The 9,814-nt window shown below is 41.6% G+C and overlaps 1 protein-coding gene across 4 annotated transcripts; it reads left to right on the forward strand.

The window, feature by feature from the left end:
* The first annotated feature begins 1,701 nt into the window (after window positions 1-1,701).
* On the forward strand, window positions 1,702-8,175 carry LOC147617868 (filament-like plant protein 7). Of its 4 annotated transcripts, none has more exons than XM_086776118.1 (6): window positions 1,702-1,864; window positions 2,631-2,768; window positions 2,882-3,038; window positions 3,198-5,655; window positions 5,775-5,841; window positions 7,263-8,175. In XM_086776118.1, the coding sequence occupies exons 2-6, from the start codon at window positions 2,655-2,657 to the stop codon at window positions 7,746-7,748; spliced, it is 3,282 nt and encodes a 1,093-aa protein (XP_086632244.1). In that variant the 5' UTR covers window positions 1,702-1,864; window positions 2,631-2,654; the 3' UTR covers window positions 7,749-8,175. The 4 variants fall into 4 exon arrangements, with proteins under 4 accessions (XP_086632244.1, XP_086632245.1, XP_086632243.1 ...); XM_086776119.1 differs by lacking the exon at window positions 1,702-1,864 and having other exon boundaries at window positions 1,884-2,768; window positions 3,198-3,677; window positions 3,882-5,655; XM_086776117.1 differs by lacking the exon at window positions 1,702-1,864 and adding an exon at window positions 1,884-2,418.
* The last annotated feature ends 1,639 nt before the right edge of the window (window positions 8,176-9,814 follow it).

The following is a 9,814-nucleotide window of genomic DNA, read 5'->3' on the forward strand; positions in this document are numbered from 1 at the left end:
ACCTATGGAGTGGTTAACATGGTTTTACCCACTCGACCTACTATAAGGCCACTTTATATGTTCCAACACCATCTTACAAGTATCTGTCTGAGTGGGTAAGATGGTAAAGCATCTTACAGTAGGTCGAGTGAGTAAAACCATATTAACCTATGCACGTAAAAAGTATCACTCAATTGCTTGATGTTGTAGTGATCTCACTGGTAGAGTATGGTGGTTTAACGAGTGGTATTGTAAACATGCTTTTTCTTCTTATATATCATAATTTTTCCACCGGTGTTGTACCTTTTTTTTGGTGTGGGAACAACCTTTTAGGTATGCAGGAATCTTTTCACAATGTCTAGATGCACATAAGTCAAGTTCTCTTTCTCAAAAGGAATCTTATCAAAGAATGGTTAAAATATATGCCTTTATTGAGTGATGTAATGGGCATAAAACCTTGTGTGCTTGCACTAGGTCCATGATGTGGGTGAAGTGTCCCACCGGAGCTAGTTTTGCTCAACATTGGTTGTGATATGGAAGATTGGGTGGGCCTTTAACAGAAGTCATTCATGGACCGTGTTAACTTGTTGTTCATTTTTGTTGCAAATAAAACTTGCCAAATAGATATAAAATTTTGATCGCCGGCCAAGGCATAAAGATGTGATAACAACCTAGGTGTGTGCTTCAATGTTGAATCTTAAAACCTAGGGTAGGGCCCCTCTCGTTAGAATGTTTATAATAGGTAAGAGGTCTAGACTCAATATGCAATGGACTCTCAAGATTCTCAGTTTTACATTTTTTCAATTTCAAAAAATATGCGAAAATTTCCCTTTGTGTTATTCTCTATGTTATTTGGACCATTTTGTTACCTAAGGTATAGCTAATATATAAAATTAGATTCTCTATGAAAAAAACATTTAAAATGTGTAAAATTTAAAGTAATCTTTAAAATGTTATCTATGAACAATGCTCTAAATTTAAAGTAACCTTTAAAATGTTATCTATGAACACTGCTCTAAAATTTTCTTCACCCTACCACTAATATGTGGGAAAAAACGTTTCACCAAATTATGAAAAGCATTCATCTGTGGGGCCATGTTTGGGAAGCCACCCATAGTTCCTTGTTTACCAATGTTCATGCCAGCCTAGGTGTCCTCAATTCTTCCATTCTCATGGACAACAACCCAACCCGCCTTATCGGCCAGCCCCGTTAGTAAAGGTAGTTTTTTTAATTCAAATGGATTTTTGACTAAAACCTCCTGAAATCTAGGAATCGGGTTATTTTCTTCTTCTTTTTTTCGTACACACCCGGGGCCCACTCAAGTGGGTGGAGCCGATTAGGTTATTTTCTAATTTCACAAGTGCAAAATACACTCTAGGGTAGTTTTGTTTTGTTTTTTTTCACACACTGGAGTCTAGCACCTACCTTGTGTGGCCACATCCTTAGGGCATCATTACCATGAGGGGCATCAATGATCTTGGCACATGCGTAATGGCATGAGGGCATCAGTAAAATGATGGGTGAGCATTTTGTCTCTTGTAATGCATGCTTAATCAAAGGTCAATGGCATGCTTTTGTCGCATTGCATGCACTACTACTCCCATTTAAAAAAAATTGGTCCCCCTTCACCCCTCTCCCTTTCATTAAGATCTCTTCATGTACAACTTGAAAGTTACAATGAAGGCTCTCTTGCTGCTAGTACAAGGATAAATCTTAAAAGGCACTGAAGATGCTGCATCGTATACTTGCTTTTGTGTGCAGAGAAGCTATCATTACACACCCACAGAGCCCTTTCAGCACCCAGGCTTGCCACCATGTGCACTTCCATGTGGTCCCCTGCTGGCACATTTTGCAGAGAGACTAGATTTCAACTCTCTTTATACGGTAGCCAAATTATTTCCCCCCCTCCCCCCCAAAAAAAGGACAGAATTTGGCCCTGCATAATGCTCTACCTCTGCAACCAATTTTGTCAATGTGTATTGTTAGTGCCATTTTAATCAATTCTAAAATCCTTTGAAAAACCTATGGCTAAGGTAGCAACTGGTCGAATAATTAGCAGCATCAAAAGCTTAGGTGTTGGTTTACATAATTAACAGTAATGTTTAGCTTAAATCTCTGCCAATTTTTATTTTCTAATGGACAGTATGAGGCGCGCTGTGTGTGTGTGTGTGTTCACTTCTCTCTGTGAATTTAAGTTGAGCTTAATCCTGCTTCCCGCTCGAAGAGCTTCTCTTAACACATTTTACACCAGTACACTGACTATTGTATTCTGTTGTACTCTAATCTCTGAACACATTCTACACTAGTACACTAACTATTGTACCCTAATCTCTTAGCACTGCAAATTTCCAAAACACTATAGCCCTCATCCAGAAGCTTTCTAGCAAGTAATGTTGGACAATCCTCAACTCGCCTAGCATTTTCTGTCAAAACCACAGGTACTTCTCTTCATCCAAGGTAACCAGCAGTGGAGTTGGTGCCAATCACTCCATCAAAATGAAGTTTTTTTAATGTTTTGATTCAATCCTCTGCTCTATTCTAGCCTTGGCCTGTGTCTCCTGTAATTTATTTTTCGTATGACAGACTTTGAGTTCTGGTCAATCATTTTTCTTTATATGCTTCTGAGAGTCTCTGTTAGATGGATTCACAGAAGCAGGGAAAAAAAGGAGGTGAAATGGAGAGGAGAAGCTGGTCATGGAAAAAGAAGGTCTTCGAGAAGATTGCATCCGCGCGGTTCAACAATGATTCGTCTCAACCAGAGGATTTTAAGCAAAACATGGAGGAACCGGTAACAGGACATTCTCCCCTAATCAGGGCAAGCTAAATACAAGGTTTTCTTCTCCTTCATCATCATCATCATCATCCTCATTATCATCCTTTCTTGCATTGTGTTTTATGCAGGTCCATTTAAGGACCAATTTAGGACTCAGGGACCAGTTTAAGGCATCTGATGCTGTCACTCAAGCAGAGATCAAGCTTCACATCCTTAGCGAGCAGCTCATGGCAAGGGACGAGCTCGTCCAACAACATGCTAGGGTTGCAGAAGAAGCAGTCACAGGTGAGAACATTGCTTAGGAACCATTCTCTCACCTGCAAGTCTATGTGTTTAGATTAGTTCCTCAGGCCTCTTGTTGCAAGTTCTGTGTTCAGGATTGTATCTCAGGCTTGGCTTCTTGCTGCAAGTGTTTTATGCGGACCTTTCATGCTTCTTGTATAGGCTGGGAGAAGGCAGAATGCGAAGCTGCATGCTTGAAGCAGGAGCTTGATGATGAAATCCTTAACAAAGTTGCCATAGAAGACCGGGTAGGGCGTCTGGATGAGGCATTGAAGGATTGCATGCGGCAGTTACAGCATGCCCGAGACCAGGAGCTGAAACTTCATGAAGCAGTGGCAGCAAAAAACCAGGACCTGGAGGAGCTTCGCAGTGAGATGGAGTCAATGGTGTCAAAATTTGTCAATGAGAGGGCGAGGGCTGCTAAAGAGGCCGATGCAAAAAGCAGAGCAGAAGAGAAGGCCAATGTGCTCCAAACGAGGATGGAGATGGCAGAGAAGGAGCAGTCCAAGTGGAAGTATGAGCTACATGTGCTGAGCAAGGAGTTGGAATTAAGAAACGAAGAGCTCGAGTTCAGCAAGAAGGCATCAGAGGCTACAAATAAGCAGCACCTGGAGAATGTGAAGAGGACTGCAAAACTGGAAGGTGAGTGCCAACGTCTCCGTCTTCTTCTTTGTCAAAGATTTCCAGGGCCTGCTACCATGGCTCAGATGAGAATGGAATTGGAGGCCTTGCCTACATTTGAAAGAGCTAGCCATGCATCGGTTTCGAGTCGATTCACTGAATTCTACATAGATGTATCTCCCACTGATGCTTCTCAAGAGTTGACAGACCGCTTGCTTGCCACAGAAAAAGAAAACAAATCATTGAGAGAGGCTCTCACGAAGAAAGATGAAGAGCTGAAGTCTGCTAGGTTTATGTGTGCCAAGACTGTCAGCAAGCTCTCGGCTGCCGAAGAGCAACTGGAAAAGGCTTTGCCATCACGGCCCCACAACATCTTCCACAGATCCACTCGATCGGCCTTCGAGGGGTATACATCATCAGTAGAACAAGCCCTCCTATTAGGTCCCGAGGATGGAGGTGTAGAAGATGAAAGCAACTGTGCAGAGTCATGGGCATCTGCCTTGATCTCAGAACTAGCACAAATCAGAAATGACAAAGGAGGTGCAGTTGCACAAGCAAGTATGCATTTGTCCAGTTCTGACCTCATGGATGACTTTGCAGAGATGGAGAAGCTGGCGTCAATGCCTTTCGAGAACCACACCAAGGTTTTGGGAGCAGAAATTGAGAAGATAGATGTTCTGCTCAGACCAACCAGCCAGGATCAGTTGGACGGCTTCAGCAAAGCCAAGGACTCTGAGGATAAACTCAAGTCACTAAACAGTTTATGCACTGACCTCAGGACCAAGCTTACTTGTGCTGAGAATGAGCTAAATGCCACTAAGCTCGAAAATTTGGCGGCCAAAGCTGCCCTGTGGAGCATGGAGAAACATCTAGTAGCACTGCTTCAAGCTGAAACAGAAGGGAAATCTCAAAATGATTTATATGAAGAGGTCAGAGCTGCCTTGGATACAATGTCTAAGCACTTAAGTGACCCATTTGGACCCTCCTATGCATTATGCCATGGAATGGAGTCACCAGAAGTAAGGGATACAAGAGCTTGGTCGCCCAGTGGTCAATCTAGTTGTCAATCAGAAGAAGCCACATTCAAGCAGGACATCAAATTTCCATCAAAGAAAAATCATGCTGGTTCAGAGTTATCTAACGCTGTGCATAAGGTGGTTTGCCTTTTTGAAGAACTTCCTCAATTGGATTGGAAAGAAGGTTTTTCTGAGTCACATTCAGTATCAGACATCAGTGACTCTTTAGCAAACTCTTGCACAGCAAAGCTATGGAGAAGCTCAGAATTTGAATCTTGTATCAGAAGCCTCATCATACTCTGTGATGGAGTTTTACATGAGAAAGTGGATATCAATGACTTTTTGGAAGAAATTGCGTCTGCCTTGGAGTGGTTGGTAAGCCATATATTTTCTTTGCCATATAAACTGCCTGAAACACACAGAGTAAGGAGGCGCCTTGAGTTTGGTAGAAGCTCAGCCATTGCCGGTAACCCTGGCAGAGCAAGCATGGCCTATTCGAAAGGGGACTCTATTTCATGTGTTATACAAGAGTCTCTCGTAGGTCCAGAGCAGCAGCCCAAAAAGCTTCATAATCATCTGTGTTCGAAAGAAGTGCATGCAACTGATCATGTCACTAGGAATCAATGCATTGAAGAGCAGCTTACCCAGCTGAAAGGTGAGAAAGAAGAAATTGATGCAAAATTGACTCTAATGACAAAAGACCTTGAACTCCTAAAATCTCTGCTACAAAACTCTGAATCTAATGCCGTAGAGGTGCAAAAGAGCCCAATGGCGGCCGACAACAAACAATATTTTGGCAATGATGTAGCAGACTGTGTTGCTTCTCAAAGGTCACTTAAACCCCAACCAAGTGGTGCCAGAGGAGAACCAAAAAAAGGTGTGAGAAAAGCTGGATCTCAAGAAGTGCAACTCCAGGGTGAGACACCATGCAGTAGAGAGGTGGAAGGAGGGTTGTTTCAACAGCAGCAAGTGTGCTCCACCATGTAAGCACTCCAAAGGAAATATTTGTTTTTTTTTCATTGCTTTTTTAGAAGAGAGTAGATGATCTCTTCAATATAAGACCTGAACACTCATTAGCATGGTTTTTCGTCTTGGTTTTCAGGCTTACTGTTGTAGACAATAATGAATCAATCATGTCCGTGGCTGAAGTGGCAGAAAATTTAGCCAAGGTCCATTTCTTACATCTTCGCTTGTTTTTTAGTGGAGGATCTTCGCTCTTAAAGAGAAGTAATTCAGAAGCTGGATGTGCCCCAGTACAGAAGCTGCAAATGCTAATAATAAGATTAGCCAAAGGATGCTATGTGCCCTTTCCATTTAGATTTGCGAAATGACTTGGGAGTGTGGTTCCTTAATCGAGGACCTAATGTACTTGCCACCTTATCACTTGGAGCCCCCTGCAGGAAGGAAGGAAGGAAGAAGGGGGGGAAGGGGGGGAGGCGCGCGTTGTGGTTAGCTTTTATGGAGCAGCTTGTGGACTCTCAACATATGGTTGGTTTTATATAAGTATATTGATGGGTTAAATTACATCTCGTACAGACTTACAGAAGTCTATACAAAGTATGGAAAATGGATTCAGAAACCTTTTGTAAAGACAGCAGTAGAGACCTCATACACTTCACATGGGTTTGGAGGGAATTCCACACTCGTGTTGAGATTTTGTCCTTGCATGATGAGACAGCAGAGCTACTTCCTTGGATAGGGGCCAGGGCTGTGTCAGACATCAACATATTTCTCCGTCAGGAAGCTGGTGATACACTTGCTTCTGCTTTTGGGAGGCATTTAATCCACTGTCCAGGATTATCAATTTCCCTGGTCAGAGATGCCTAGGAATTTGTTGGAGAAAGAAAGAAAGAAAGATATATTAACATCTCCTGAAGGCCGAAATGGCCCTGAGACCAAAACAAGGTACAACTGATGATGATGATGTCTCATCATAACAAATCTGAAAGAAAGAATGAAAATAGTAACATCCTAAGAGAGCTAAGAGCTGAAAGCTGAACCTCTTTGCAATGCAGTTTTTCTTCTTAGGCAGAGCTTAGACTTCTGAAGGAGACTTGTGTATACTACGTTACACTCTAGCCTTGTTTTGGAACGTAGGATTTTTTTGCCACATGTGGCGGATATTCTGCCCACGAGGTTGTATGATAGCCGCCGTGAGCTGCAGCATGAATCTGCAACGGTAAGGAAGATTGCTACTAGTTTTTAGCATAGGCTCCTCATTAAGAGACAGATATAGTTCTGCCATGGCAGGTGGTTGCTGCACCTGTGAGAGAGAGAGAGAGAGAGAGAGAGAGGGCAATGGAGGCCCCTTTGCTATGTTAATCATCAGACAAACACTGCCCTTCTGTTCACTTAGGGACTAAGCTCCGCTAAAGAAAATATGTGTGCACACTGCATACATTAGGAAATTTACTCATCCATAGCTAGCCTGCTTAAGCATGGTTTCCAACAAGGCTACAAGCTAGAAGGCAGTCATATGGCTTGGAAAAGTACGTCTTTGAGTGGGGCATTTCTTCCTGTGAAGCCTCCTGCTAAAGCATTTGAGGTGTACTCTTCAAACCTTGTGTTTTTTTTTTTTTTTTGTGAGCAGGATCAAGAACTTGGTGGATACGCAGAAAAGCTTGCCGAATGTCAGCAGACTATTCTGGTGTTAGGGAAGCAGCTACAAGCTCTTGAAATGCCTCAAGATCGCCGGGGATTAGGTTATGCATCAGAGAAATCAGAGCATTCTTCTATCAAAACCTTGAAGACCCAGCAAAAAGTTTACTGTTTGAGTGAAAAGCTACAAACTATAAGTGAAAACAGTGGGTCATTTGACGACTCACAGATAAACTTAGGTCAGCTTTCACCTGATAAGTCCATGGGCTTTGCTATGGTTTCACCTGATTACCACAAAGATTCTACTTTTGCAGCATCTTCTCCTAGAGATCTAGTGATGGGTCCTGTAGCTAGGTCCCCTGGAAGGTTTCTAAGAAGCAGAGGTGACATAAAATCGGATTCATTTGCTGAAAAGCATGCCACCGGACTTAGCAGGTTCTTCTCCAAAAGCAAGCTCCCTAATGATAGCAGGGCCTAACTGTATCAAAGGGATGTATTCTCTACGAAAACAAGCAACTCAATGATGAGGCCACAATTGCATTAAACACACAGAAAAGGAAGCAGCTCTCGGTGGCAGGCAGCAAGATGTCAAAAAAGCAGCTGCCCTCAAAGGAGATGGATGTAAGCATGACAATCTGTGGCAGACCTCACAACTGGATGGAGGGGTTATGGCTTGATGAAGGGCAGAAAAGACTGTGATCAAGCTAAAGGATGTCTGATTTAGACAACTTCTTTTGGCCAAGGATTTCCCAAGCCACTGTCAAGCTTCAGGTTGGAGTCTGAAGAACCCAAATATATATTGCAGGCTTCTATGTAAGCCGCTACATGATTTATCAACCGATGAGATGCTAAACATTAGTTTATCAAATCCAATGCAATTTCTCATATGTTGAGGACTTTGTAAATGCTTCTGTAGTCCCACCAGTTGTTGTATAATATCTATTTAGGTTCTGCTAGCTTTGAGGGATCAAAACTCCTTCTGTATCTCCCAACTTTCAACAAAAGTTCGTAACATAAAGGTAATGAGGTTGATGTGGCCTATGCCTACTGGTGCTATCACATGACTTCATAGAGAGATGCCACACACTCTCTGCAAGGAAAATATTTGCAAAAAAAAAATATATGTATATGGCTGCTGAATGACTACAGGGTTCAGACTGAATGTAGTTTGTTAGAATCATGGGGGGAATGCCAATGAGCCACTTTCATAATATGAAAGACTACTTGATTGCATTACTTAAAATGAACTAGATACATAGGCTTATATAGCCTTTGAGGAGGTGCACTGCTGACATCACTGATGATAGTGTATATAATCATCTTCTAATGCAGTGATAATGATGCCTAAAGCTTGCTCATCCTTAGCTTGCAATATAGTAGTGGTAGCTCTAGCAGTAATAATAGATGCTTCATCCCCTCCTTCTACTTGAGGTCTAACAAGACTCCATACATTCTTCGTCATTAGATAACCCTTAACCTTGGTTTGCCATGTATGGAAACCAGCGCCATTAAATTTGTCTGGAGATTTTGATGCCATGATTAGGGTGGTCTTACCACTGGAGATATTCTCAGGGCAAGGTCTAAAAACCCTTCACAAATACGGCAATTTTCAATGCTTTAAGTGCAAAATGAGCTTATGTGAAGAGTATGGCATGTAAGAACAGAGGTTTACAAAGATTTTACTTTCCTTCACATTAATCAATCACTTAATTTTAAGATTTTACTTTCCTTCACATTAATCAATCACTTAATTTTAAGTTGGTTTGTCAAGAGATTAACCAAGTGATTAATTATGTGTAGAGAGTGGAGCTAGTGAGGAAGTTAATCTTTAGTAATTAGATAAGCTTCACATATCATATTTCAAGTTGGTTTGTCAAGAGATTAACCAAGTGATTAATTATGTGTAGAGAGTGGAGCTAGTGAGGAAGTTAATCTTTAGTAATTAGATAAGCTTCACATATCATGGCTATGTTGTTTGAAGATAATTAAGCACCAAAATTAATTTTAAGTTGGTTTGTCAAGAGATTAACCAAGTGATTAATTATGTATAGAGAGTGGAGCTAGTGAGGAAGTTAATCTTTAGTAATTAGATAAGCTTCACATATCATGGCTATGTTGTTTGAAGATCATTAAGCACCAAAATTAAGAAGATAATTACTATTCAAATTAGTTTTAAAGTACTTGACAATTTCTGGCAACTTGATAGGCGTTGAGAAAATTAGCTCATTCTCCTCATGTAGATCACCATTGAAGGAGTTGCTTTATGGGCTTGTAGAGCACCTAGGGGCGCTAATTTGGCTAAGCGAAAATGAATCGATTTGAAACATAGAAGGAGAACATGTCTCTACACCAATCTCGTGTGAAAAATGCATCTATTTTGGGGGTAAACGCAATGCGGGCATGTATGTGTGCAAAACTGAAAAATTGTGGTGATGAACTTCAGCACATTAAGTAGCTCTGCAACTTTTGTGAAGGAAGCTCAGCGAGATTGGCCGTGGAATAGGTGATGGAGGCCCTCCAAGTTAGGGGTGTTCTTCCTAGAAT

The sequence above is a fragment of the Cibotium barometz genome, chromosome 36, assembly GCF_041138505.1.
Source record: "Cibotium barometz isolate CiBa-2024 chromosome 36, ASM4113850v1, whole genome shotgun sequence".
Lineage (NCBI taxonomy): Eukaryota > Viridiplantae > Streptophyta > Polypodiopsida > Cyatheales > Cibotiaceae > Cibotium > Cibotium barometz.